Below are 27,951 nucleotides of genomic sequence, written 5' to 3' on the forward strand. Positions count from 1 at the left end.
TCGAATTGCACACTTATGAAGATTCAAGGGCACTCCACTGTCACGCTGAATGGTTTCGGTCCCATCAACGGCGGGAGGAACCTCAAGCCCATGGCACTGTTTACTGAATATGGCTATGATTGTCCTCGCTTAGCACCAATGAATAGGCCATGTGTTGTCGGGAACTTTCGTCGTATTCGTACCCAGTGAGCTGAGTGAGGCCTTTTTTAACCTTGCAGGTACCTGCAGGAACCACTTCGACGGGCTCAAGATGGATCTTTTCCCTGACGAATCCCTTCTGAATCGTGATCCGGATCTCCAGAGTTCAGACAGTTCTTGCCGGACTGCCGGTCCGCTATATCAAGTTCATGACGCTATTGTACGCGCTGGAGGAGGATGATCATCGTTAGGGGGGATACTGACTGCCACCCGGTTCAACCTTCCTTCAAAGTCGGATTCGGAGCCTTTCCATTAGCCCTGGAAGGTCGAATTCAGACAGCTCCGCCTTGCCAGGAGTTGAATAACGTCGCATTAGCTCCGGCCAGTTCTCGGAACTTCTAGTTATACCTACAATCAGACACGATCACCGACGGCAGTACTTTTCGTCCAGGCGATAGGATTCAATCACGCCACCAGCTCACCCTCGGGGAGTGACGAGGAAAATTCATTCCGTCTCCAGGCTGCTTCCCGAGTCCCGACACGATAATGATCTGGATCTTCGGATCGTCAAGGGGCGATAATGCGATGCGCCTTGGGGTTGAGGCGCAGGGGAGTGATCGAAAATCGTGCCATTCGCCAGGGCGTCGGTAATTACTAAATCAAGAGATGGTGGAAATGGGACGACGTCACAACGATAACGCGACCTGGATTCAGAATGAAGGAAGTAGACCTTGTTGTTGTATTAGTATTGCCTTGAGTAATGATAGTGGCCGAAGGAGTGCTTGTTGAGCAAAGTATTCCGTCAACAGCAATTCAATATTACCTCAATCCTCCAAGAGCGGGATAATCAGGCTAGAGGACCAATTGAAATCGCCCAACTGTGAATATGTTCTATTATTGCATATCGCGAATTCGCGATATCAGGTTTGGTACCATAGTAATTCCTATCGACCCCCACAAGAGTACAGGAGCATCGTGCATGATTGCATCTTCCCCCATTCCCCAACACTGAGGCTCGTTTCGAAACCAACTCGATCGATGTGGGACCGCGAAACTGGAAAAGCCGCCAGTATGGTTATCTGGTATCGTCCAAGTCCCAGATCAGATAATTACCCATAGCTCTCCACCGTCGATAGCCATATTAGCTTCACTGTGGGATTCCACTGCAAAGCATTCAACACTTCGGGAGTTCGGAGACTTCTGGCTTTCTCGATTCCCTCCGAACTCAGCACTGAGCACACCCCACTCCCCCACCCGATTGCAACCCCAACGGCGCGTCGCGGCTGTTGGCCCGCCTAGTGAGAATCCACACCGTTGAGGAAGCCATACCGTCAACCGCTCCCCCCAGACTAGGACCGAATTTGTCCAAGCCACAAATCACAATGACACAACAGAATTGAAGCACACACGACACAGCACGTTCAACACCTCAACAAAGACGAAATACGAATTGCCATTTTCCACACTGGAAGTGTGGAACCGACGCGTTCATCGTTGGCGGCAAGTGGCAACACCGGGATGCGCCGGGCGACGCGCGAAGGGAAGACCAGTCAGTGGTGGCCTAGCGTGTAGCTACGAACCCCACAGGTTTAGAACACAACCACGTGAAGAACTGAACAGCGGAGAAATCAGGTATTCAGGTTGATATTCACGTGCTTGGGATCTTCCCTTCAGAGCAGTGAACATAGTGAGAGGGAGGAGGTGGCGATCAGGCAGAGTGTTGAGATTGTGTAATGTGTGCCGCGTTTCAGGAATAGTCGCGTCCACAATCGACATTTCGACATTTTCCCCAATTGACCAATTGACACCAGAGAACGAAAAACTCCTTGGCAACAAAGATATCAGCATAAGTCAACTGGGCCAACACCAGGAACGGAGCCCTCCATCCCGAAAACCGCATCCTCGCGCCCGCCATCATTGGCCACATTTCGACGCAAATCGATACGGAAATGCCACCGTGAACGGCCCCTCTGACAGCTGACTGGACGGTGATGCGCACAAAAAGCGAAAAAGCGAAAAGGCAGGGAACGTCAAAGCCCTAACGTAGCTGCATTTCTCGACGATTCTTTTCTTGGGCCGCGCGGTTCATGCGGTCGTCGAGACGCTGCGGCATTGGGAAGTGATCATAGGGGACGGGTTTGCAGTGAATCGATGCAGGCTGGATCCGAACGATTGGGAGCTGCTGGGTAACAGGAGTAGCTAAAGCAACGTTGCAGACATGGGAGTTTCGAAGATATGCGCCTTGTTCCGGCTGGCAGGAGTTTGCTGAAGACTTACGAGGTCATACCTGTAATTCCCATCCGGCATGTCCTTGCTGGATAGTGGGCTCAATGCTTTTCAGTTTTCACAGTTACGTATTCTGCTGAGGATGATGTGAACGGAGACATGATGGTTCGATGGCATAAAGCACATGTAATCCTTCGCTTCTGACTGAGGGACGCGACATTCCGTATGCTCTGTTTCGTTGGTTTGAATATGGAGTGCAGTCTGCAGGTTCCCATCCTGGAGTTCTCGTCAACATCGAGGGATGACACCTCGGAACCACGGCGGCGGTCTCTGCGACATCTATTCACGACAAGACTTTCTTTGATGATCGATGTAGGACGAAGGAGACGGTGTGCGGAGGTTGAAGTCTGTCTCCGTGTTCGACTACCAAAGTAGACCTAGGATTCATTGTCTTTCGGTCTGGTACGGACTTCGCAGGTTCCCTAGATAGTGGGGTATCGCATCCGCCCTTCAACCGCCCTTCCACACGGTCACGAGGAATTCGCACCACCTGCCACAGCAGCCAAACCCACGACATTATATCATTGCTGTGAAAGGCACCAATGTATGTAATTAGTCAGCCCAGGTAGTTCCCCACATGGGCGTCGCCGAGAGGCCTGGCGGGGCGTATGAATCTCCCTCTCATTGCCGTGAAAGGCTTGCTTAAGAATGAAGACTGAGGACCGTTCGTAATTAACATAAATTGAACAGACCCGCAAATAGACCGTTAATATCATTTGCCACGTGGAATCTCGGCTCTTCATTTATTCGGTGTTGCAAAGTCTGGCACCGAGGCTTCCCAGAATCTAATTTTAACCAACCTGGGGCGACGACACGCTTCTCCAGACCTCAAACCGGCCAACGGTCCAAGAATCCGAGCAGCGAGAATGAGCGGCCAGGTCGACAAAGTTCGCCCGCAAACATGTCCCAGATTCGATGCTGCTGACTGTGCTGACTGCTGAGTCCTTGACGAATGCCTGCGCAATGATGCTGGAAGACAAGGACACCCCGCCAGGCACCACCTGTGGGCTGCGACCCTGGGGAGATTTTCAGGGGCGCCGATGCCGCAGAATCAACGCCTGCGATGCGGCGTGTCAATGCCACCGCGTCTCAGTGAAATGGACGTTCTGAATCCGGATTCGGATCGGAGGCATCTCCTCACTGTCTCATGAACGATGCATGATACATATTTGGTTTGCGAGCATACGGGATATATTGCGGCGTTATGGGCTGAGCTGGCCAACCGGCACGTACCTACTGCTCCGAGTGGTGACTTGCGAGTTGTGACGTCTGGGAGGCTGGGACGGGAGCACGTCGAGCGTTGGACCTTGGAATAATGGACGTACATGTGAGTCCCTTGCAAACGCATGGATCGGCCTGGTAAGTCAGGTTGAGGAACACACGCGTTTGTTGGGGTCGAACCAGTCGAATACCACCAATGAGCCGAGAAATGGTTCGACGAACGGGAGTGAGGTCTCAGTGAACTGCTGCGAGTTGCAAGGAACCGAAAAAGCTCCTTGATTGAAAGTTCTCCGTGAATTGGTAGTTTGGTACGTACGGAACTGTTGTCACTTGTCAAACAGATGTTATCAGTTCGTGCGACCTGTCGGCTGTCAGTTATTGTCGATCGATCGAACTGCAGTAAAGTAGGTAAGTTGTCTGAAATCGTAGGATCTGCAAAGCTATAATAACGTATTGAGGCGGCTTTGGGGCTACTTCGTAGTTGGTACACTTACAAACGCCAGTGGGATCATGAGGCTGTTTGACTTCCGAATTGAAGACGATCGCCATCAATTTGCCTTCGCTTCTTTTCGGCGGAGCTCATCGGAAATTCGGGAGATCTGGTCAGTGGAGCGAGTCCCTGATCACCATTCTCACTTTTCAGGCCTCCGTTCTCAAAATCGGAAATCCTACAGTGTTCCCAACGATCCTTCTGAGTTCAGTCACCCTGCATGTATCTCCGCAGCAGCAAGCCACTAGCATGGGTTCATGTCCAGAGGCGCACACTAGTCGTGACACCTACCGCGTCCCCGGGATTCGGGGAAGTGGACGGCTGCGAACCGGGCTCAGGCGCCGTTGTTTGCCCAGCGCCATACAGCCCATGCGGAACGTCCTAAGCAGGGGAAGAAGCTAACGTCGTCCAGGGTTCCTACGCCTCGGCGCAGCGGGTAGGGGAGCGATGAGGCACTGAGGCGTGAGGGAATTCGGGAGAGTCGAGTCGACGATGCAGAAAGGAGCAGGGGTACTGAATCGAACAATGGAGTCGGTTGGGACGGTCGCAGATTGGGTCGCGACGGTTCGATTTGGTCGATAATCCAAGCTCCTGGGAAAAGATAGCGTACCGAAGATTTCTTTTAGTCGTTTGAAATCCTCGGTACTACGATTATACCCGTTGGTCGTTGTCCATTGACCGTTGTTGAACAGAGGTCAATTCCCAGGTTCCCGGTGGTTTGGAGGACGTTGCGTTTGGTGTTGATTAAGGGGTTGCATAACTTGGGCATCCAAAATCTCTTCGTGGCCACGGTACATTGAAATAGAGAGGAGAGAGGCGATTTCCTCGGCGATGGGTTCCAGTTTGCTGTGTGTCCCTTGAAGAATCATGGATCATTGGATCTGCTGCGCATGGTCACCCCATATCAACAATATTGTGAACCTTCCGTTCTGGAGACGGAGGGAGAGAGTCGGGACTTTCTGGCCGTTTCGTCGGGACGGATCTCCGCGCGCTGCTGGCCTGTTGCCCAGAGATCGAACATGAGTGGTGGAATACAAGTTGTTCTTCTTCCTTTTTCGTTCCCGCCCGCGGGCTCGGGTCGTTGGCTTCCTTCCCCCCCAGCCATCACCACCCCCTCTTCTTTCTCCCACTCTCTGCTTGTCTGAATCGTATCCGCAACGCTTGGACGGAAGAAGAATAGAGATGAGGAGGGTACGGTCTCCTGTTGGCCGCCTGGCAGCGTGGGAAAGACTAGCATGAATCATTGCTTTTAGGAACCTTCTGGCCGGTGTCGTTAGAATTTAGGGTGCTGATAAGGTCTTACCGATTTACGACTTACGACTTATGAATTACAAGGTCGAGGAGTGAGGATGAATCATGGCTGTCGATCTGAACTGAATTGTCGATAACGTTCAGGTAGCGTATCAGTGTAATGGGTTGGAAGAGAGAAGATCACTCTGCTGATGTGAATTGCAATATGATGGTGCCTGGGGAGTAGTGGGAGGCACGGTGGAAGGCAAGGTAGGACAATAGGAGCCATACGCAGTCTAGGTAGTACAATTATCGATTCACTCAGCAGAACGGGCGAGAAGCTTCCTGTCACTGCATTTGTATACCTACGATTCGAAAGATGATCTACTCAGCAGCCGTGATAAATTTCCTTCATTCCATAAGCAGCGGGGACTGTGATCGGTCCGTTTATTGGACACTGGATTGGCTGAACTCGTTGGGACATGGGAGAGTTAGAAGTGACAACTCGAAGGGAGACTGGGGAGGGGGAGAGAGAATGGTGAATCGGAGCAGAGTATGCACACTGCAGAGTCAGGGAACCGGGGAGAAGGAACACCCTTGGCCCCTGCTGCGACCCGAGGGTACCCCCTGCCAGATGGAGGTGAATGTGGCAGGGGGAAGAGTATTGGGCTTGTAGCTTCCCTGTCTGTTGACTGTTGCTCGTAACTTGTAAGTAACTCCACCAGATCACAAGTGAAAGTTAGGGAAGAACAGAAGGAAAGGTTCGGTCCCGCTTTCCATCTTCCCCTGTCCGCCTCCACCCCCTCCACTAGGTCCACCACGCTAAGCCGTTTCGAGTCAGCATCCATCGCTCCGGATACTTTGCTGAAGCTCAACGCCTCACATTCAGGCCCCTCGCCGTTTGGATTTCCTCTGGGCTCTGCTTTTCCACCTTGATACCTGGCCCCAGCCTGTAAGAGAATTTTGAGACCAAGTGGGACCCTCGGAGAGCTGGGATGTCCACAGTCGTGCAGTCCATGTCCATGTCTGAATTGAGAATTCTGATCGCTGAGGTCGTGAGCACCCTGAGTCCCTGACACTGCAAGCACGCAGCAGAGGGGAAGAATCCTGTGCCACCAAGTCCACCAGTCCACAACTCCTTCACATCAGATAATAGGCCTTATCAGTCCTTGTCTCGCCTGACTCCTCCTCATCCATCCTCTTCTCATTCTTTTCAATTATCGTCCAATTCTACTGCAATTGGTTCCCTTCCTTCCGATCCAAGCCCAGTGCTGCCGTTCATTTCGACGTCCTCTGCATCCGACTTCCCAATTCGGGAGTCCGTTTGCTATTTCACCCACCACTCCCGACCCGTCCAGCCTCACCACACGTCTCCCGCCCGTTTGCAACACAACACTCTCCGTTGTTTACCTTCACAACGCGACAGTTCGCCGTCTCTCATTCCATCAGCTTTCCGGTTTACATAAATCAACACGCTCCTCGGGTCGATCCAGTTAACTCGCGGACTTCCACACATCGTTCGCTTGATTGTCAAGAGCTGGGACCACTCGATTGCCACCGGCCTCAATATCCCTTTACTCGACCACTATAACAAGCGCAGATCCCTGCATTGTTTCCTAGCATCTCTCCTACGAGACGCGACCGTTGGAATTTCGACACCGAGGGATGATCGAAACCCCTCCAATCGCCTCCTAGGATCGTTCCAAGCTTTTTCCCCAGCTTCCGCCGACTCCAGATCACGAGCGGCGAGTGCTCGAAGCGCAGACAAGGACAACCTGGTCTTGCATATATTGAATCGCCGTCATCAGGCGATCTCACGCCTGGCCCTCGCGTCTTTATAATCTAGTATCTGCATGTTGACTGCCTTGACATTTGTGTGTCGTTGGCTGTAACTGCTCTTACGGAAGGACACAACGAACGCATTGATTCTGAATCGCATCCTCACCACACCATGGACTCAACTCCGCATTCGCGAAATCCTTCGTCGGGATCGAGCTCCAGCACAGGCTCATCCTCACCCTACCAGCTTATCCTCGACCACATCCTCTCCCCTCCCAATACCAACGAGATGCCCCTCCGGACCATGTATACTATCAACAGCACTCCACGAGCTCAAGCACTCCCCCCAACTCGAACAACCACTCCGACCTTCGATTTGAGCTGCTCGCCTGCTTCTCCCGTTGATACACAGGCAGTGACCGCCCAGTTCACGGCGTCGCTCATGGTGCAACTCCAGAAGATTCCTCAGCAACAGGCATGCCTCCCACCGACATTCATCACGTCTTTCCTCCATAAAGTCTTCACCCCGGAGATCCACCTCATCGACTTCTGCCAGGCATTGACTGGACTGGACTACCTGAAGGACTTGGAGATGCGCAGGCGAAAGGAGGTTGCCGGGGCATTGGAGCGCCTTGGAATCACCCGACGGACCTTGAGTCAAACATCCGAGGAAATTGGCGCTCGATTCCCAGGCGTAGCGGAGTGGATTCGTGACCTAGAGGTGAAGGAATGCAAGATCGATCAGCTCTACTCTCGTCTCTACGTCAGCCTTCGTCAATGGGTAAGACTTCCTATGCAATCAATCCGCCATCATTCTCTAACACCATCCAGATCTTGATCAATGAGATGTCTCTCACCCCGTTTAACCTCCACAACTGCCATGCCATGCTCAACACTCTTTATCCACCTGTGGTCAATACTACACCCAGCACCTCGACGAAACTCACTCCAGAAATCCTCATCAAGCAACGCGAAGGCTTTTTCCGGTACATCAAGGCAGTTGATAGGAAGGGTCCTAAGGTCCTCGCGACCTTGATTATGCAGAATGCCTCGGAGAGCGAGTCATCGGGGTGGCCTTCAACGCGCCGCATTCTGGAATCCTACCTCTCACTCGCCAACGACGCCATCCACGAGTGTCAAGAATCGTCACCTGCTGAGGCGGCTTACCTGCAATCATCCGCAACCTCCGAACCAGTCAGGTCACCGAGCAGTCCGACGTTCGACATGAACACATCGTCACTTGACACCGCCTCAATAGGCGAAGGACGAACCAGCCGTCACGGCCGCAAGGTGGACTCTGGTGTCAGCATGCACAGCGCACACTCTTCCTCATCACAGTCCGCTCAATCGCATTCCTCATCACAAACCCATTCTAGACGACCTAGCACTGCCTTTAGCCTGCGTGCCTCTGGTAGCTTTGGCAGCATCAACCGTACCGACCCGCTACCACCTCCAACGCCCAGCGTCAAAGAAGACTACGCACCATCAGAATATGCACAGTCTTCCCGATCTCGCGGCTCAACCCTCGAACGCCTCGCTCGAGAATTCCGCCGCATGCGCCCCCGTCGACGGGACACGGACGAAATTTTCGAAACCTACGTCTCCTCCACCCCATCTCCCTCCACCACTTCTCCAAGCCACACGCCCTTGCCCACCCCGGTGTCGGCATTCGAGCAGAGCCAACCCCCTCCCTCCATCCGATATTTCCGTCCCAAGTCCCTGCGAAAGATGCGCAGCCTCACCGCCCTCTCCGACCTCCGCCACTCCAACTTCAGCAGCGCGACTCTCGCAAGGGACGTTCGCGCCACTGAGGCGTTCGACCCCGAGGTGATGGCCAAGAAGGCGAAGGAATGGGAGCGCAAGCAAATGGCCCTCCCACCTCCACCTGCCTTTGGCATTTGAACGTCCTGTATACCTAACTCTGTACCCTCTTTCCCGATCTCACATCATTGGGATCACACTCTTTTGCTACATAAGATTATGCATGACTCTCGCGAGTCCGGTTCGGATACCGTCGTCCAAAAAGTGGATTTTCATTTTCGTTTGTAAACAAAGAAAAACACTAGGAGGACGGGGTGGCGATTGGTTGCCTAGGATTCGTCCACAGTATTGTATGATTGGAATCGTCATTTCCGAACGCCCTTTGGAAGATGACGAGGGGAGGAAACAACAGACAGTGAAAGCAGTTTAGGAGGCTGCTTGGCTCTGTGCAACGATCACTGGATGTTCTTGATCGCAGGAGCATCACTACCAGTTTGCACGATGGATGCACGTAGCTAGGTAGATTGAATGAAAAAATAATCAAAACAACTATCGCTCTTCTGCCTTGTATTGTATGTGAACCATATTTCGCGTAAACGTCCAGGTAATTTGTCGGCCACCTATTCAACATTCCTCTGACCGCGATACTTTTCTCTGCATTCTCCTTCCCTTTTCTCCCACTATACCCTCCAACCTCACCACCATCTTTTCCGCCCCTCCCTCCATCTCCGCGATCTCACCCCTCCCTCGCTACTTAAGCGAGACGAGGGGGATCGCCGCAGCCCCGATGACACTTCTTCGTCTGCTGATGCCTGATATGCAAGGGCACGTCAACGTCCCTGATCGAGTGATCGGGACATAGCTGCACATTCCTCGACCAGATGGAGAAGGGGTTTAAGGATGGAATGGATCGTCGATGGAAGGGGTATCGTATTCGCGAGAGGAGGGGTGTTGGTGATGATGGCGGTTGAGAAGGGGTATCTTGAGTTTGGGCGGTGTGGTAGCGATATGTTGGTGCACAATGGCTTCTCCGTGGAATCCTTCATGGGGAGGACGGTAATGTTACTAGAGGTTGGTTGAGGATAGTGTAGGGTTCTCTATTCTAAGATGGCAGATACTACACCATGTTCACCACCGAACCTTCAGCCTCGGTGCGATGTTGGATAATCATCAGGATGTCCTGATGCAGTCTCTCGCAGTACGGACTTGTCATCGCAAGCCTTGATCGTGTGCTTTTCTTTTCGAAAACCACAATGCCAACCCTCAGCCAGCAATATCTCAAGATGATCTTCCTCCGAAACCCAAAAAACTCCGATGCTATGCCAATCCATCAATCATCCATGAGAACGCCTGCATATGCGGAGCAGCCAACGAGCCGCCTTCCAAGTTGTTGATCCGTCAATACCCCTCCATATCATCCAGAGGCTCCTCTACCGGCTCCTTCGGTTCCTGTGCTTCATGGTACTGTATCGACTCGTCGATATAGCTGAGCACCGCCCCCACACTCTCCTCGTCCTGCGCGTCCAACTGCAGGAACGACACCATACTGAAATCATCAATTAACCGCCCCACCGCCTTATTCAACTTATGATACGATGCCCCGCTCATCACGTTCGTCGTCTCCGTGGGATCCAACCCTGCCGCCTTCGCCTCCTCCGGCAGCGCACGATCCGGATCATCGTCCAGCAACCCGACGTCGGGATCCAGGAACCGCTTCAACTCCCGCCGCGGCACCTTCCCCTTGATCAGATCCATCTTCGTCAGGATGTTCAAATGCGGCATCTCCAGCATCATCATGGCGCTCATGGCGCTCAGCGTGCCGGCGAAGAACTTGGGGCGGTCCACCACGAACGTCGCTTCGAGGAGGTAGGTCGCGCACATCCGGATGTTCAGCGACCCGTGCATCAACTGTTTCACCAGGGCTGGGAGGATCGGCACGTGGGTGTACAGCTCGATCTGGCCCGGCATGTCGAAGATGATCAGGTACTCGTCGGTGACAGGGTCGAGTGGGTCGGTGAGGAAGTCCATGTTCTCGAGGAGATGCTCGAAGCAGTAGATCAGCCCGCCGTTGGGCCCTAGGGACAGCTCCTCCATCACGTCCTCGAGGCTGATCAGGTCTTTGATGTCGATGTCTGGCTCGTAGGCGAAGTCGTCGGCTGCCGGGTCGAGGTTCACGTAGTAGCAGGAGCGGCGGACGGTGCGGAGGTGTTGGATGAGGGCGGTGCAGAAGGTGGTTTTGCCGGCGCCGGCGGGGCCGGTGACGATGACGCCGAATTTGCTCATGGTGGTGGTATGGAGGGGATAGAATGGGATTCGAGGATGGTTGGGGAGATGTTTGGGGGGAGATGGGACTACATGGTGGAATATGTCATTTGAAATCTTTAGCGGAGCTGATGCAAGTTCGGGTTCAGGGTCTGGCGCTCTGCAGGTGGGAGGTTCGGTTTGACGAATCAGAACGATGAAAATTCAACTTCATGATCTCCAACGATCAACAGTCCTCGACGGTTGACGACCTCATGTCTTTGTTTCAAGCAATTGCACCGTTCAAAATGACCGTAGTTAACCCTTCTAGAAGCCATGGTATCTACCATAATCCGTCGGCAGCGTCTTGGAGCCACCAACCACCGACCACTAGCAACCCACTGATCCTCAAGTTCCACCAGAGACTCCCAGAATACAAGCAAACACCACTCGTCCCTCTCCCAGATCTAGCAAAAGAGCTTGGAGTGAGCCATGTCCTCGTCAAAGACGAATCAACCCGCTTCGGCCTCCCATCGTTCAAGATCCTCGGCGCCTCATGGGCGATTTATTGCGCGGTCGCCGCACAATGCGGCCTCGATGCGACCGTCGATCCACCCATCTCCATAACCTCACTCGGAGATGCGGCGCGACAATCGGGCATCCATCTGGTGACTTGCTCCGATGGCAACTGGGGCCGCGCCACGGCGCGCATGGCTCGATATCTGGGGATCCCGGCAACGGTGTTCGTGCCGCAGAATATCGACGACGCGACGCAGGTCAGGATTCGGAGCGAAGGCGCCACGGTGGGCGTGGTCGAGGGTAACTATGATGACTCTATTGCTACCGCGAAAGAAGAAGCGGAGAGGACGGGCGCATTGCTTGTTATGGACACCTCATGGGCCGGGTTCACGGAAGTGTCTTCAGTGCGTCCTATTTGATCCTCTGCGTTCCTGATAGATAATCGCTGAGCTCGATGTAAGTAGTGGGTCGTTGAAGGCTATTCCACCGCTCTGGAAGAGGTCGACCAGCAACTCGTGCAGTTGACCGGTGACAAACCTCCGACATGCATCATCGGTTCTGTCGGGGTGGGCTCCTGGATGCAATCCGTAACTGCGCATTTCAAAGCCAAGAACCCACCCTGCACCGTCGCCACGGTCGAGCCGGAGACATCTGCATGTCTGAAGGCGAGCCTCGAAGCCGGGAAGATGACCACGATCCGCACAGGCGACACCATCATGTGCGGGATGAACTGCGGCACGGTTTCCGAGATCGCATGGCCGGTTCTTCGGAACGGAGTGGATGCCGCGGTGGCGATCTCCGACTGGGACTCCCATCGGGCGGTGCAGTACCTTCACGGCCGTGGGGTCAACGCCGGGCCCTGCGGAGCGGCGTCGGTGAGTGCGCTGAGGATGCTGAAGGACGAGGGGAAGTTGGAGTTGGGAGCGGATGCGGTGGTGGTCCTCCTATCAACAGAAGGGTATCGAGAGTATAACATCCCCCCTGAAGCGTAGGCTATTGTTAAATAGCGAACTTTGAAGCATCGTATATTTCAAGGAGACTCATGTTATGCTTCCATATACTGCCCCACACAAACAGTAGATATGGTCAATGCACCGTAAAGTCAGAACCAATATATGATGGCACTCTGCTACAGTAACTCTCATCACCTTATATTTCTCACCACTAGTAAAATAAGCGAACTTTATGGGTGGTGTCGCAGTTCTAGTTCAACACGCTGATGGACCTCCAACAGTCCATGTCCAACTGCAATATCAGGGAGGCACTGCAGCTGCAGCAGCCAAGCCACTGGTAAGGCATCAACTGAGGCAAAAATGTTATGCCTGAGGCATCAACACGCCCCTTCAATTATTGATTGATCATTTGATGAACAGCACACAGCACATCGTGAGCTTTCTCATGTGACTATATTTACATGGTGTTTTAAGACGGCATTCGAGATCATGTCTGGAGAGGCTTCACGTCGGAAGGCGCTTGGAGACGACCTAAAAGGGCGTGCCGGCGCAGTTGAGGATCTTCGTCTCCGGTCGCGACAAGAGTATCTCAAGAAACGAGAAACCGAACAACTTGCGCTGCTCAGAAAACAGGTCGTGGAAGAAGCCGAAGAAGAGCGAACGAATCCGACTTTATCCAAAGCTGAGGTCCAGGAATTCGCGAGAAATCGAGAAACCTTACAGTTGGCGGAAGAGCGCCTGCGAATCGACGACCACATCGACGGCTATGAACTACCGGAAGACTACATCACAGAGAAAGGAAAGATCGATCGGAAACGGAAACATGACGTTCTGTACAAGCGCTATGTTGATCGTGACGAATATGGGAGGGAGCGGTATGTCACAGAGCAGGACGAGTGGGAAATTGAGCAGTCGAAGAAGGCGAAGGCTCAGATATCGAAGCCGACGTTGGTTGACGAAGGCGACTACGATTATGTCTTCGACGAAGAGCAGCGCATCAACTTCATCGCTGCGGGTGCCCTGGCCGGGGAGAAGCCCATGACGAAGGAGCAGAAGATGATGATGCAAAGGATCGACGAGGCCGAGCAGCGGGCGAAATCGATCGATGAAACCAGGAAGAGCTTGCCGATGTACACGTTTCGAGACGAGATACTAGCAGCGGTGGCGCAATATCAGGTTCTCATCGTCGTTGGAGAAACAGGCAGTGGCAAAACTACACAGCTTCCGCAATACCTCCATGAAGCGGGATATACGAAAGGAGGGCTCAAAGTCGGCTGTACTCAGCCTCGAAGAGTCGCAGCTATGAGTGTAGCAGCTCGTGTAGCGGATGAAATGGGTGTCAAACTCGGAAATGAGGTGGGATATGCAATACGATTTGAGGACAAGACCAACGACAAGACGGTTCTAAAGTACATGACGGATGGAATGTTGCTACGAGAGTTTCTCACCGAGCCGGATCTCGCAGGCTACTCATGTCTTATGATTGACGAAGCCCACGAGAGAACACTACATACCGATATCCTTTTTGGTCTTGTCAAAGATATCTCCCGCTTCAGACCAGACCTCAAACTCCTCATCTCCTCTGCCACCATGGACGCCCAGAAATTCTCCAAATACTTCGACGACGCCCCCATCTTTAACATCCCAGGACGACGATATCCCGTCGACATACACTATACCCCTCAACCGGAGGCAAATTATCTAGCCGCCGCCGTTACCACCGTCTTCCAAATCCATCTGTCCCAGCCAAAAGGTGACGTGCTGGTATTCCTCACAGGTCAGGACGAGATCGAAGCTGCCGAGCAGAATCTACAAGAAACCGCCCGGAAACTCGGGAGCAAAGCGCCTGAACTCATCATATGTCCGATCTACGCCAACCTTCCCACCGACCTTCAAGCGAAGATCTTCGAACCGACACCACCGAAAGCGAGGAAAGTGGTCTTGGCTACGAATATTGCAGAGACCTCATTGACGATCGACGGAATTGTTTACGTGATAGACCCCGGATTTGTTAAAGAGAACGTATATAATCCCCGTAACGGCATGGAGTCACTCGTCGTGACACCTTGCTCAAGAGCATCAGCCGAACAACGAGCGGGACGAGCTGGCCGTGTTGGTCCCGGGAAATGCTTCAGATTATACACGAAATGGGCCTTCTACAACGAACTGGAACAAAATACGACTCCGGAAATCCAACGCTCGAATCTCAATAGTATCGTTCTGATGCTCAAGTCGCTTGGCATTAACGATCTCATTGACTTCGACTTCATGGATGCTCCCCCCGCCGACACCCTCATCCGAGCTCTGGAGCAGTTATACGCCCTCGGCGCGCTCAATGACAAGGGCGAGCTCACCAAAATCGGTCGACAGATGGCCGAATTCCCTACCGATCCCATGCTCGCCAAATCCATCCTCGCCGCCGACAAACTGGGCTGCGTGGAAGAGATTCTTTCCATCATCGCCATGCTCGCCGAATCGTCCGCCCTATTCTTCCGCCCGAAGGACAAGAAAATCCATGCCGACTCCGCGCGTTCGCGCTTCACCATCAAAGAAGGCGGCGACCACCTCACGCTGCTGAACATCTGGAACCAGTGGGTCGATTCTGACTTCAGCTACGTGTGGGCGAAAGAAAACTTCCTGCAGCAGCGGAGCCTTTCCCGCGCCCGCGATGTGCGCGATCAATTGACGAAGCTCTGCGACCGGGTGGAGATCACCGTCTCCACGTGTGGCGCGAGCGAACTCGTCCCGATCCAGAAAGCCATCACGGCAGGCTTCTTCCCGAATGCAGCGCGCTTGCAACGCGGCGGGGACTCGTATCGGACGGTGAAGAACGGTCTCACTGTCTACCTGCACCCCAGCTCCGTGCTGATGGAGGTCAATCCGCGATGGGTGATTTTTTACGAGCTCGTGTTGACTAGCAAGGAGTATATGCGAAGCAACTTGCCGATCCAGGCTGAGTGGCTTGTCGACGCGGCTCCCCATTACCATAAGAAGAAGGATTTAGAGACGCTGGGGTTGGATAACAAGAAGATGCCGAAGAAGGAGGGCGCTGCAGGTGTAAGTGCGAAACCAGGTGCCCAAGGCAGTAGATTGTAATATCATGATTTGCCTGTATGTCTAGCTTTGCTTCCCTGATACCCATTTATGCATAGTTAACCTTAACCGTGTCCATCGCCTTCATAACTTGACGTAATTGATTTCAAACCCCAACACACAGACATCCGGTTGCTGTACTTCACCACCCACCACTAATAGATGAACACTAATATAACATTTAAAACGAGCATCTGTCCCGTGGCAGGTTGTCACACTCCTTGGGCCCAATATTCTTTAACTTCCCGTATATCCTGCGCTCTCCCATCCATCTCGTCTAGTTGGGCTGAATGCTGGTCCTCCGCCATGGCATACAACGTCGCGAGAAGATAGGGGAAGTGTGGATTTGGGAAGGACCTTGGCGTGTCGATATTAATTGACGGATAGTTTGGCATGCCTGGATGACAAGACGAGACGGAGCTGCCAGGTCTGGAGTTAGGTAGAAGGTCTAGCAGCTCTAGAGGGGCAATCTGGGGATTTGTTGGATATTGCCTCTCCTGAGAATTGTGCCAATTACGTCTTCCACTCTTGCTTCATCTCTTCGACCCCGATCCCTCCTCGGCAGCTGTGCCAGTTTTGGCGGATTTTGACTGTTTTGCGAGGTGGTTGGTTTCGCTATGGTCATAACGCAAAGACGGCGGACAATCTCTTTCACTAATTTCCCATTGCTTCCCCCTTAATTCCGTCCTTCGCCTCGATTCTTTCATTTCCTGCAGTAATTGCAACAGTCCATCTTGTGAGAACCATTTCGGAGCTGTGAGAGGCGCAATCCCCCGAGGTGGAGGAAACAGGACCGTCTCAGGGTCGTCCAGTGCAGATGCTACCGTAAAAGCCCACCCTGCGGTGACATTTTCAATCGCGTATCCCATTATATTTGCTCGACCATATGCGTCGCAGTGAGTGTTATAATGCGGCAGGAATGTATCCCATTGGCCGATGCCTCTCCATGCGTCGACATTGATCAGTACCAGGACATCGATCCCAAAGAACTTTGCTGCCCACTTTTGATTTTGGTTCTGAGAAGAAAGAAGATGATCGACAGTACGGTTATAGAATGAGCGGTATGGGCTAGCGCTCTCATCACTGAGAACGACGACATCGGGGCGGCTCCAGAAGAAGGTACGCCATTCTTTAGAAATCGCTAGACGGAGCATGAATTTCTGGGTTTGGGCGAACGTTAGCAAGGTCGGCGTCTGAAGAACGCTGATGCCGTAATCTTTTCGGAGTTTCTGATAGCTCAGGTGGGACGGATTGTCCTTTGGTAGTTCCTCTCGGGGGTTCGCATCCATCGTGCCACTGTTGTCTAGGATTATGATATCTTCGCGAGGCCATCCCGCAGCAATGTATGATAACGCGGTTTGAATCAGAAACGTCTCGTTGGTTGTGAAAGGGATTATAAGTGGTGTTCTCGGCCTGAATCGAGTTGGCTGGTTATGGAATGGCGTTTGTGGGTGAAATGAGCGTCCTATTGGAGGATAATAGAGGTGCATGTCCGACTCCTTCTCTCCAAGAAGGGGTTTAGGTGGCTCTCGAGACAGCATGCTGGCATTAATGGGTTCTCTGATTACAATAAAAACAGAAATGCTGAGTATAACGATACCGATCCGCCGAAGCCATCCGTTACCCAATGGCCTCACTAATATATCCTCCTCTGAAAGAGAAGTAGAAGCCATTGACCAAGGGGATATTTGGGAGACACCATAATATGGCATGAAAAGGACAACATGGACACAAGGAACGACGGGCTTCTAGCATCTTGAATTGTAAATCACTGCTGTCCCGCGGCTATTTAAGTAGCACATGCACAACTGAAGCAGTAGGCGGATGGGGTATGAGAAGAAAATTGAATCCACTGCAAGTGGACAAACCAATCTCGTATCACGGTCATAAAGCGCAGAACTAAGCAGCAGCGCTTCACAATATATATCATGGCTCAATTTCCATGTCAGTGGTCGGATGGGTGCGCTAGTCCATGATCACCTCAAGGCTCTAGGTACATACAGCTATTTTAATCTACAGCCATTTGGGATTGGCATGGATTGTAGTGGTTCTCATATCTACAATCAAGTGAAAGCATGAACAAAACAATGCGTGTGAAGACTTCAATGACCGAAATACGAAGAATACCGAGAAAAGCGTAATTCTTAAATGATTTATATCGTGAACATATATGTATCAAGATGACCCCAACGGTGAAACCTTTTCGGCAGACTGAAGAGCAAGCTCAAGCATGAGCCAGAATGTCTCCACGTCGCATGACCTTGGGATGCGGACGCCAGACGCGTCTTTGACAGGCTGGATGACCGTTCTTCCACACTGTTCGGCGTTCGCGGGTGCTCGCGGCCTCTCCAACTCTTCTGACGACTCAATCTGGATTCCGTTATCTTCCCCTCGGACGACGTGTAACGAAAACCGCTCCCCTTTGTTGTCGTTAAACAAAAATGGCGCCAATGCCACTGCAACGGCCAGCGGATCGTGGAGAGGAGGACCTTCCTTCATCCCGAATTCCGTTTCGTAGGTGTTGGCAAAGAAAGTCAGGAGCTCGTGGAACATGATCCGCATGTTCGAGGGTTTCGTAGTCGAGGGATCACCTCCTCTACCGTAGAGCAACAATTCAAGGATCTTTGGCGTAGCAAGGACTTGGTGTGAGAGGTCGAGTGTGATCAAGTCCGTTTTAGCGGCTAGCTTAGGGTTCGTGAATATGGATGCAGCGCTCTCAGGGTCGCAGTATATCTTGGTTGAGCATTAGCAATGGTTGCGACAAAGCTCCGCACCGAGGGCACAAACTTACGTTGAACTCGGCGTACTCCGTCCAATTGCCAAATCTCCTCCGAGCCTGCTCGAGCAATAATCGTATTCTCTCGTCGCTCACGCTATCGCCGTCGTGCAGGAGGCCTTTCTGTCGGAAGTCGAGGACGACGTCTTCGAGGCTCATTCCCTCCTCGTCGGGGAGCCTTCCATCGAACACTTCATGCACATCCCGTGTGAACAGAACTCGGTCTTCTTTGATACGGCCCATCGGCGCATTTGTGAATAATCCTCCAATCGCGCCGCCCATGATGCTGAGGCCTTTGATGTGGTCGACAATGTCTGGATAGACGGAGAACAGCAGGGCGACGTTCGTGAGCGTTCCGGTGGCTACGACGTACGCGGTCCCCTTCGGAGTCGCCTTTAGTCTTTTGTACATGGTCTGAATGGTCTCCGTGGTCGTCCATGGTTTCGTGACCGGTTTGGGCAGGAGTTCGGAACCTTCTAGGCCGGATTCACCTGGTATCAATTAGCAATTGGTCGCGACCATGAGTATTCGATGGACGAGCGCACACCGTGAATGGTACCAGCGTGCACTGCATCTCTGCAGAAGGGCTTCGCTGCTCCAACACAAACCGGAATATCCTGCTTTCCAATGGCTTCCAACACTGCGATAGTATTCTCGGTCGTGTGTCCTAGTGAGGCATTTCCATGTACGGTGCTCACCCCAAGCAGCTTAATTGCCGGAGAATGGGCCGCCAATAGTATGGCAAAGGCATCCTGCCCGAATATAGGTTAATTGACGGTAATATAATGCAAGTGGTGAGGCATGGGTAATTACATCATGTCCTGTCGAAAGGAATGCCCCAGGTCAGTGCATCTGGCTTCGGTGGTGTCGGGGTGGCCCTTACGTACCGGTGTCACAATCTAGCCAGAGCGGAATCTTAGGCATCGAATCCCCATCTTCCGTACGCCCCTGAAACACTTGCTCTGCCTTCTTCCAAGCATCGGTCGACATTTTCGGATATCGAATCGTACGGAACAGCTGTCAGTTTGGGTAGCAGTCCAGGGAGAGATTGAAACGCCGTGTCGAGCGGTGTTCGGATCCTTTCCGCTCCCCAGAGTTGCTGCTGACAATACCCTCCTGTTACTAATTTGAGTCGACTAACCGTGGACTTAAACTGCTAAAGGAGCCTGCATTTATGCGGTCTACATCGTTTGCTATTCCTCGGGTTTACGTTGGTCTCTGATTGTGCTTCGCTTTATTTACGGCGAATATATGCGTCGTCCTAGATTCATCCGGTGCGGATCATAGCGGTTTACAGGTTTTGAGAACACGCAAGGCAATCCCACCCAGCAACCATGTTTTGGTTTGGATTTGTCAGCCTAAACGAGGAAGAGAAGGTTCAGAGAAGAATATTGCTGAATCAAAACGCATTGATTGCTCAGCTGTCTGCTATTGGGGCCATTGTTGCTATCAAGACCTTTCTCTACTTAGTCTGGCTAGCGAAGCGACCTGCCGGAGTGGGTAAGGAGGACACACCCGAACCTAGTTCTCCGCATGCGAAGTTCCAGCGGAGTAGGTCCCCTTGGAGCGTATCTTCATGGAGGTTGCTTGTTAGGAGACTCGAATGGTGGCTTTCTGGGGAATTCGTTATAGGCTGGGGCACGCGCGGACAATGGATCCTCGCGGGATGGTGGACAGTATGGCTACTGTATTTGAGCATCCGCGAAACAGGAAACGGTATGACCTCCGGCCGTGCTCTGATTCTTCCTAATGTACAATGGCTGAGTTTCTGCAGATTATCTCCACATGACGAAGCGGCTGGGTCTCGTTGGAGCATCTCAGCTTCCGCTCCATTACCTGCTGGTAATGAAGAGCAGATTCTCACCCCTTGCTCTCATCTTCAACCGATCTCACGAGGAACTGAATTGGATCCATCAATACCTCGGGCGAATCCTATCGGCCATGTTCTTGGCGCATGCTGGTCTATATCTGAATTTCTTCGTTCAGGCCGGTGTTCTGGAGAAACGGCTCCAGGATGACGATGTCCTCTCTGGACTTATGGCTATCGCTGTGATTTCTGTTATTGGGCTCTCCGCACTGGGCTACGTTCGGATGCTCTCGTACAGGACCTTCTATTGGATCCATGTTATCCTAGGGGGATATCTCCTATTGGTGCTCTACTCCCACGTGGTGCACATTCAGATCTACATCATTGAGTGCGCCGTAATATCCATGCTCAATGTGGCGCTACGATGGACCGAAACTTCTCACCTTTCTGGAACAGTTTCCGTCGTTGGTACCACTGGCTTGATCAGAGTTGAGATGGCACTAGGTCCCGTTTCGCAAGGACAAGGGTCGTCGAGGGAGTGGCAGCCAGGGCAGCATGTCTATATCTCCTCGAAGTCTTCACGGTGGTTCAATCTGGTTCCGGGCTACCTATCCAAAAATCCTTTCACAATCTGCAATATCTCTTCCTCGGATGCGGGGGGAGGATCTATTCGACAGATGACACTCATTGCTCGTTGTCAGAAAGGAGCTACAAAACAACTCGCCGAGAAATCGAAACTGTCTCCCGCGCCAATTCCATTTCGTGTGGAGGGACCGTACGGAAGTTCACACCGTTACTTGGAACCCGCTCGACTCCGGCAATATTCTTCGGTGCTGATAGTGGCGGGCGGAGTGGGTGGTACATATGCTGTTCCCATGTGGGTAAGCATGATCCGACGTTCGGAGACGCCCTCAAGAGCGCGTTTCGTGTGGGCGGTCAGAAGCATGGAAGAAGCAGTATGCGTTTTTGGCGACGCCCTGACCGACTCGAAGGGCCCGGATCTGTACGTGACAGGCGAGAGAAGCGGCCAAGCTGCAGTCTCAGAAGAATCCGGAGACTACGTCGAGCTGCAGGAGATGGAGACTTCCTTACCTGGCGAGGCACCCTCAGGAGGCTTGAGAGGTGTGACGATGAGAAGGGGGAGGCCCAGTCTGGGGGTAGTGGTAAGCGCCTCGTTCTCCGGTGCTTCAAATACAGTTTGCGTGATTGTATGTGGGCCAAAAGGTATGGTGAGGGATGTGCGACAGGAGGTCAGCGAGTGGGTTGATAACGGCTACGCTGTCGACTTCCATGCTGAGTTTTACGGCTTGTAACGCAGCCACGTTCTGGAAATTGCCTACGTGCGTAGAGCGTATAGATTTTAAACGATAGATACGAATGTAGACATGAAACTTTTCATCAACTACTGGTATGGTTTGATATCGAAGGACGGAGACTTGGTGATTGCCAGGAACGTAGCAGCGGCAACTTCCGCCCACGTCACGTCACGTCTCTTGAAAGGCGTCTAAGGACCCCTGCACAGCCAAATCACGAAGTCGTTCAACACCAGCTCACTGTAACTTTACACGAGAATTATAGGAACTCCTCGCCTACAATGCTAAGCTGGATAGTTCCTGGATATCAATTTTGACCACACCATCCATTTATCCCTTCCAATATGCATCCTTGAATTCTAGGTCGCATATGGTTCCCCACTGGATCTTGATATCGCAATGCCCCCTCGGTGGCTGCTATCAGCAGCTACATCGTGTCTGCTACCGGCTCTCCTGCTAGGAAATTTACCATCTGCATCGGCGGTATTCGCGGACGAAGCCTACAAGAGCGATTTTCACCTCTCTCTGATCGGATACCCTCGAAACCCCGACCTTACCTTCTTCCAAGCACCTTACTCCGGCTCCAAAGGCTCTCTTCTCTACACCGTCACCGACAAGAACGTTATCGCTGCTGTGAACCCAAAGGACGGTTCCACAGTATGGAGGCAACTGCTGGAGCATAACTCTAGCTCGCCCACTGAATCCTTTTTACGACCCGGCCCTGCGCAGGATGTTGTTGTTTCGGGCAGCGGGCACAAGGTTGAGGCATGGAGCGCGGCGGATGGGAAGCAGGCCTGGAGGAATGATGTCAAATCCGGCCAAGTCAGAGACGTAGAAGTTCTCCAGATTGAAGAAGGAAAAGAGGGAGCCGAGAAAGATGTGTTGGCGCTTGTGCAGGACGAGAAGACTTCGATTCTTAAACGACTGAATGGGAAGACAGGCGAGGTTGTCTGGGAAAGCCTGGACACGAGGTATGGCATCTATATTGGGTCCTATTTCCATTGCTAAGTCATAGCAGCGGCGACATCCCATTTCAGTTATCCTCCTCCTTAACCACCATTTTTGTCGTGTCATACACATCGACCCTGATTGGAGGGAACGTCAAGGTCAAGGTTGCATCCTACGATCCCCAGACCGGCCGAAACATCGACAAGCAGACGCTCAGCACGGAAATCGACATCTCCCATCCGGAAAACATCTTCGTCGGCGCAAACTCTGCGGCGCCGGTTATCGTGTGGGCTGATACATCGTCCAAGACTTTGAAAGTGAACGTTCTAGGCAGCAAATCGATCAGTTCATTCAGCATCGACAGTCCGACCGGTGAGGAAATTCGAGACGTCAGCGTACATGCGCCTCACCAGCCTAATGCGCTACCACATTTTCTTGTGCATTATCAGACCGGTAAAACCCATTGGGCGGAGGTCTTCCATATCAACGTCAAGAAAGGCAAGGTCACGAAAGCATACGACCTTCCCAAACTCTCTGGTACGGGCGCTTTCTCAGTAAGCACCATCGATGCAAATGTTTACTTTACAAGAGTTACGGATGATGAGATCATCATCGTCTCATCTGCATCGCATGGTATCCTTTCTCGATGGCCGAAGAAGCCGGTGGTTCCAGCCACCCAAAGGCTTGTTCTGCCACATGCGGTCCAGGCATCCTCCGAGGTTGTGGCGAAGCCGGGCAATACATTTGCCGTGCGCTCCGTTGTGCTCTACTCTGATGGCGACTGGAAGTTGGTCAAGAATGGAGAGGAAGATTGGATCAGGCCGGAAGCACTTGCATATGCGGATGAAGCGGTCTTTGTGGATCCCCCAGAAGATCTCAGCCTTGCCTTGAATCTAGAAGTCGAGGGGCATGAAAACGTTGTGAAGGGCTTTTTCCACCGTGCCAAGAGGCATCTACATGACCTACAATCCTTGCCCGCAAGGCTCGAACAGCTTCCACAGCTGGTCCTCGGATCCTTCTTTAAAAAAAGCGAGAGCATCCTCGTGCGCGGTAAACGATATGGGTTTGACAAGATCCTTGCGATTGCAACCACAGAAGGCCGGCTTCTCGGACTCGACTTTGCGGAAGGAGGCAAGGTGATGTGGAACATTAACCTGAAAGCTCTGGATCCTAATGAGCAGTGGTCGCCAGTGAAGCTCGACACAGCTGTGGCGGGGACGATTACTGTTCAAGGCTATCAGTCGAAGAAGGTCCTCGAATTCAACGCAACGACTGGACTGCCCCTTACCCCGGAGCAACTCGTCAACCGCGTCGCGGTTGCGACGCCGGAGACTCCGGCTCGACTATCCGTGTACTACGATTTTTCGGAGATCAACAATGTGGTTCAAGGTTATCAAAGCCCAGATGGCATCGAACGGCAAGAGCTGTGGACATTCCAGCCGCCGCCTGGCGAGCGCATCATCGTGGTCACGAGTCGAGCTGCACACGACCCCGTCGCATCCATCGGAAGGGTTCTTGGAGATCGGAGAGTCCTTTACAAGTATTTGAATCCCAATCTGGTCCTGATCACCAGCGTGTCCGAAGCATCTGGCAAAGCGACATTCACGGTTCTGGACGGCGTTTCGTCCAATGTGTTGCACACGTCCACCCATGTTGGTGTTGACACATCTCAACCGATCCCAGCTATTCTCTCGGAGAACTGGCTCGCTTACTCATTTACTCTGAACACCTCGTCCTCCGCAGCATCGGCTAAAGGATCCAGTCTTACGTTCACCGAATTCTACGAGTCATCGATCCCCGATGACCGAGGCCCCCTTGGCGCGTCGGATGAAGTGTCATCAGTTGGAAAGAATGACCTATCCCTCCCACACGTTGTCTCTGCAAGTTATCTCATCCCGCACCCCCTCTCCTACCTCACAACGACTTCGACGCTTCAGGGCATCACCACGCGCTCTTTGTTAGGCATCACTCACTCATCGGACTACCCGACCACCTTATACTCGCTTCCTACCAATGCTCTGTCTGCCCGACGACCCGTCGGACGAGACCCAACACCTCAGGAGGCAATGGAAGGGCTATCGAGGTATGCTCCTGTCTTCGACCTGGCACCGCCCTGGGCGATCAACCACAAGAGGGAGATCTGGGGCCTGAAGAAGGTGATTAGCAGCCCTAGCGGGTTGGAGAGCACGAGCTTGGTGTTCGCGTGGGGATTGGATCTGTTTGGAACGGTTACGGCGCCGAGTGGGACGTTCGATATGCTTGGGGGAGGGTTTGATAAGATCCAGATGCTGATTACTGTGGCGGGATTGTGGGCGGGTGTGTTGGGCGTGGCACCATTTGTAAGTCCGTTGAATCGTTTCGGGAGCGCAATTACTGATCATGTTTCATAGGTTCGGCGCAAGCAGATTAATACTCCGTGGCAGATGTCTTGATTATTCTCCACGCTCTAGTCGACGAGAATATGTACAGTATGCGATGCTAGACACTTGCGAGAGGCATCCGATTACTTTGGAGGCTTTTGGGCCGCCGAATCCTATATCAACAGTCAAACATGCGTTGTATAACAAAAATTTGGCATTATCTGCTCACCAAATAAACCTGATAGAAGTCCATTTTCACCGCATCCCCTTCCTTGACCAGGTGCGCTCGAGCGGCCCATTCAACGCCGTTGATCTCTTGCCCGTCCTTCAGCACGTAATCAACCGTGCCATATAGCATCGCCTCCGATGCATTGGACCCGTACGGGAAAAGTTTTGCCGCTTTATGGTGCCGCGAACCTATCTTCTCCCACATTCCCTGTCTGAAGGTCTGGATCTCTGTTTTGATTTGCGGTTAACGTATGGACGATGGAGCAGGTCACTCTCCCCGTACCTGAGCTTCCAGTGAGCCTCTTCGATGCCATGATCAAAGTAGCGTTCTCCGTGAACTGCTTAACATACTCGTTGTTCGCAGTAGGGTCGTCTGATATCCGATAGAAGTTTTCGAAGAATGCTTGAAAGCTCTCGTCGAATGACACCGGAGCACATTCTATTTTGTATGACAGCGCCATTGACCAAGATACGCACTCAACGGGTTAGATGACCCATTCGATGTATTCCAATACCGTATCTACGTTTCAAGGCAAGATGGTGTCCATTTCTATTAATGCGGGGGCGGTTGGAGTCGGAACCCTCGCCTACAAGCTGATCATCGTAATGCGGAGTTAGAGGACATAGGATAATGATGGATCCGTTGCACTCGTCTCACCCCACCATCGCATCTCATTCGTAAAGCTCCGTCATCCTGGACTCATATCTCCCACGTCAACCCAATTCCACTTGTTCCGCTCAGCTACCACGAATTCCATTCAATTAACGCTCCGACTCCAGAGCCGACATCCTATTCTAGCAAGCGGATTTCCCAGAATCTACCATACGAATACACCAACCATGTCGGAATCCAAGCGGCAGAAGCTGTCTTCCGGCAGCAGCCACACCCCCATTTACCATCTCATCTATTGGCCTGACATACCCGGACGCGGCGAATTCGTCCGCCTCGCATTCGAAGCCGCCGGAACCGCCTACCTGGACGTCAGTAACGCCTCGTCCGCGGGCGTGAAACCCGTCCTGTCCCTCATCTCCGACAAGCACGTCGGTGACGATGTGGGCAACCCGCCCATTTTCGCGCCGCCAGCGCTGAAGATCGTTGATGGGAAGGGTGAGGGCAAGGACCTGCTGATTCACCAGACGCCGAATATTCTGGCGTATTTGGGGGAGCGGTTGGGATTAATCGGGGAGGAGGAAGGGGATAAGTATCATGTTAGTCAAGTGGCCCTGACGGCATTGGATCTCTGTGATGAGTGCCATGACACACATCATCCGGTGTCTGTGGTGAAGTATTACGCTGGTACACGTCCACGTAGCGGAGACATTGGTTCTATATACTAATCGATTACAGAGCAAAAGGAGGAGGCATTGAAGAAGGCGGAGGACTTCCGAGCCTCGCGCATTCCGAAGTTCTTTGGATACTTCGAGAGAGTCTTGAAGAGCAATGAGAGCGAAGCGAAGGGCAAATATCTGGTTGGTAGCAAGCTCACATATGCGGACACAACCGTCTGGCAAGTAGTGAACGGGTAAGTCGATCGTCCGCTCTCATCGTAAACGCAAGATAGGCTGATGGATGTCTCGCGCAGTGTATCCTATGCTTTCCCGAAGGAAGTGGAAGCGCGGAAGAAGGATTATCCTCTTCTCTTTGAGACGTTTTACCCAGGCATCCAAGAAGAGAAGGGCATCAAGCAATATCTTGCGAGCGACCGGAGGCTGTCGTATTCCGATGGCATTTTTAGGCATTACCCCGAGTTGGATCAGCAGTAAGAGTTCCTAACGGTGAAGCATGACCGCAAAACGGTATTCTGGCGTAGGGGAAGATATAATCCTTCCGTGGAGTCAAGTTTCAATGGCACAATGACATTAATGGTCAACGTGAAATCGCAATTGAATTGCTTTTTGATAGACACAATGCCTCGCTCTAATCATCGAGGAATACCCATCTCGTCCATGACGCCGACCATGTTATGAAGTAACGGCCTAATAATCGCTAGCCACAGACTGAGGGAACTCGAAGTTGACACCCTTGCCGGTCAATCGCTTGTAGACCTCGGAGTAGGTATCGAGCCTGTAATCAACGCCACCACGCTCCTTCTCATCGAGAACCACCTTCAGGAGCTTGCTTCCGTCCTCTCGGGTTCGGACGCGCTTGCCGACGATCTCAACGGGGTAGACGAGGTCCGTCAGGATGGCGTCGTGAACCGCCGTCAGGGTTCGTGATCGCGGTCGCTGCTGCTTGAGGGCAGTGCGCGAGCGGTTGGAGCGCTTCGGGCGCGGGAGGATGCGACGCGACGCAATGATGAGGACGTGGCGGTCGGAGAACTTCTTCTCGAGCTCCCGAGTCAAGCTAAGACGATATGAGCAAATTGCTAGGCGTAGAGATCAGGGATGTCAATACTTACCGCTGTTGAGACTTGTGCCACAGCCCGAGAATGGGAACGGGGACAAAGATGACGATGGCTTTCTTGCCGTGTCCAACCTCGATCTGAAGATTCCTGGTGTCAGCCTTCTGTTGCTGCCCAGTGCCCACCGCCTCTTCGTATTTTTCATCATAGGATTCTCCAAACGGGAAGATGCAATAGCATCTACCGATTGCGATGGTCCGGATGAGGGAAATGTATATATTCGGATGTGGACATGACGCTGTCATGGTATTGGGCTATCTTACCTCGCGTGCCGACACGAATTGAAGAGGCCTCAGGGCGCTCTTCATGTCGGGGATGTTGGACTCCAGATCGTAGAGAGCATTGGCGATGGTCGTCTCGACCTCGGAGGGGCTGGCCCTCGAGGGGCTGTTCGGCGCGATCTTGT

General features: G+C 52.5%; 10 protein-coding genes across 10 annotated transcripts; 5 read left to right on the forward strand and 5 right to left on the reverse strand.

Moving 5' to 3' along the window:
• Window positions 1–7,316: 7,316 nt before the first annotated feature.
• P152DRAFT_470427 (uncharacterized protein) lies at window positions 7,317–9,046 on the forward strand (the record flags this gene model as incomplete). Its single annotated transcript, XM_033680976.1, has 2 exons — window positions 7,317–7,925; window positions 7,976–9,046. The coding sequence occupies 2 exons, from the start codon at window positions 7,317–7,319 to the stop codon at window positions 9,044–9,046; spliced, it is 1,680 nt and encodes a 559-aa protein (XP_033538031.1).
• Window positions 9,047–10,127: 1,081 nt separating this feature from the next.
• On the reverse strand, window positions 10,128–11,275 carry P152DRAFT_121926 (ATP binding protein). The gene has a single exon (XM_033673712.1). The coding sequence runs from the start codon at window positions 11,186–11,188 to the stop codon at window positions 10,304–10,306; it is 885 nt and encodes a 294-aa protein (XP_033538032.1). The 5' UTR covers window positions 11,189–11,275; the 3' UTR covers window positions 10,128–10,303.
• A 134-nt stretch (window positions 11,276–11,409) lies between these two features.
• Window positions 11,410–12,789, forward strand: P152DRAFT_454671 (tryptophan synthase beta subunit-like PLP-dependent enzyme). The gene is made up of 2 exons (XM_033678632.1): window positions 11,410–12,069; window positions 12,130–12,789. Exons 1-2 carry the CDS (start codon window positions 11,455–11,457, stop codon window positions 12,655–12,657), a joined length of 1,143 nt encoding a protein of 380 aa, XP_033538033.1. The 5' UTR covers window positions 11,410–11,454; the 3' UTR covers window positions 12,658–12,789.
• A 3,701-nt stretch (window positions 12,790–16,490) lies between these two features.
• P152DRAFT_375084 (uncharacterized protein) lies at window positions 16,491–17,195 on the reverse strand (the record flags this gene model as incomplete). Its single annotated transcript, XM_033675596.1, has 1 exon — window positions 16,491–17,195. A coding segment is annotated over one exon (705 nt), but the record flags the coding sequence as incomplete, so codon positions are not given.
• Window positions 17,196–17,671: 476 nt separating this feature from the next.
• Window positions 17,672–19,772, reverse strand: P152DRAFT_428450 (nucleoside hydrolase). The gene is made up of 5 exons (XM_033677330.1): window positions 19,375–19,772; window positions 19,301–19,308; window positions 19,035–19,239; window positions 18,503–18,978; window positions 17,672–18,444 (listed from the first exon to the last, which is right to left on the reverse strand). The coding sequence occupies exons 1-5, from the start codon at window positions 19,475–19,477 to the stop codon at window positions 17,887–17,889; spliced, it is 1,350 nt and encodes a 449-aa protein (XP_033538035.1). The 5' UTR covers window positions 19,478–19,772; the 3' UTR covers window positions 17,672–17,886.
• Window positions 19,423–21,677, forward strand: P152DRAFT_478951 (uncharacterized protein). The gene is made up of 2 exons (XM_033681686.1): window positions 19,423–20,203; window positions 20,262–21,677. Exons 1-2 carry the CDS (start codon window positions 19,822–19,824, stop codon window positions 21,605–21,607), a joined length of 1,728 nt encoding a protein of 575 aa, XP_033538036.1. The 5' UTR covers window positions 19,423–19,821; the 3' UTR covers window positions 21,608–21,677.
• A 154-nt stretch (window positions 21,678–21,831) lies between these two features.
• On the forward strand, window positions 21,832–25,087 carry P152DRAFT_454675 (DUF1620-domain-containing protein). Its single transcript, XM_033678633.1, has 3 exons — window positions 21,832–22,578; window positions 22,626–24,894; window positions 24,946–25,087. Exons 1-3 carry the CDS (start codon window positions 22,007–22,009, stop codon window positions 24,985–24,987), a joined length of 2,883 nt encoding a protein of 960 aa, XP_033538037.1. The 5' UTR covers window positions 21,832–22,006; the 3' UTR covers window positions 24,988–25,087.
• Window positions 24,756–25,747, reverse strand: P152DRAFT_454676 (uncharacterized protein). The gene is made up of 4 exons (XM_033678634.1): window positions 25,427–25,747; window positions 25,145–25,371; window positions 24,948–25,088; window positions 24,756–24,896 (listed from the first exon to the last, which is right to left on the reverse strand). Exons 1-3 carry the CDS (start codon window positions 25,602–25,604, stop codon window positions 25,059–25,061), a joined length of 435 nt encoding a protein of 144 aa, XP_033538038.1. The 5' UTR covers window positions 25,605–25,747; the 3' UTR covers window positions 24,756–24,896; window positions 24,948–25,058.
• Window positions 25,748–25,762: 15 nt separating this feature from the next.
• Window positions 25,763–27,273, forward strand: P152DRAFT_454677 (glutathione S-transferase protein-like protein). The gene is made up of 3 exons (XM_033678635.1): window positions 25,763–26,440; window positions 26,492–26,666; window positions 26,727–27,273. Exons 1-3 carry the CDS (start codon window positions 25,984–25,986, stop codon window positions 26,905–26,907), a joined length of 813 nt encoding a protein of 270 aa, XP_033538039.1. The 5' UTR covers window positions 25,763–25,983; the 3' UTR covers window positions 26,908–27,273.
• Window positions 27,093–27,948, reverse strand: P152DRAFT_454678 (ribosomal protein S7e). Its single transcript, XM_033678636.1, has 2 exons — window positions 27,543–27,948; window positions 27,093–27,487 (listed from the first exon to the last, which is right to left on the reverse strand). The coding sequence occupies exons 1-2, from the start codon at window positions 27,788–27,790 to the stop codon at window positions 27,121–27,123; spliced, it is 615 nt and encodes a 204-aa protein (XP_033538040.1). The 5' UTR covers window positions 27,791–27,948; the 3' UTR covers window positions 27,093–27,120.
• Window positions 27,949–27,951: the final 3 nt, after the last annotated feature.

Source organism: Eremomyces bilateralis (assembly GCF_010015585.1).
Source record: "Eremomyces bilateralis CBS 781.70 unplaced genomic scaffold P152scaffold_2, whole genome shotgun sequence".
NCBI lineage: Eukaryota > Fungi > Ascomycota > Dothideomycetes > Eremomycetales > Eremomycetaceae > Eremomyces > Eremomyces bilateralis.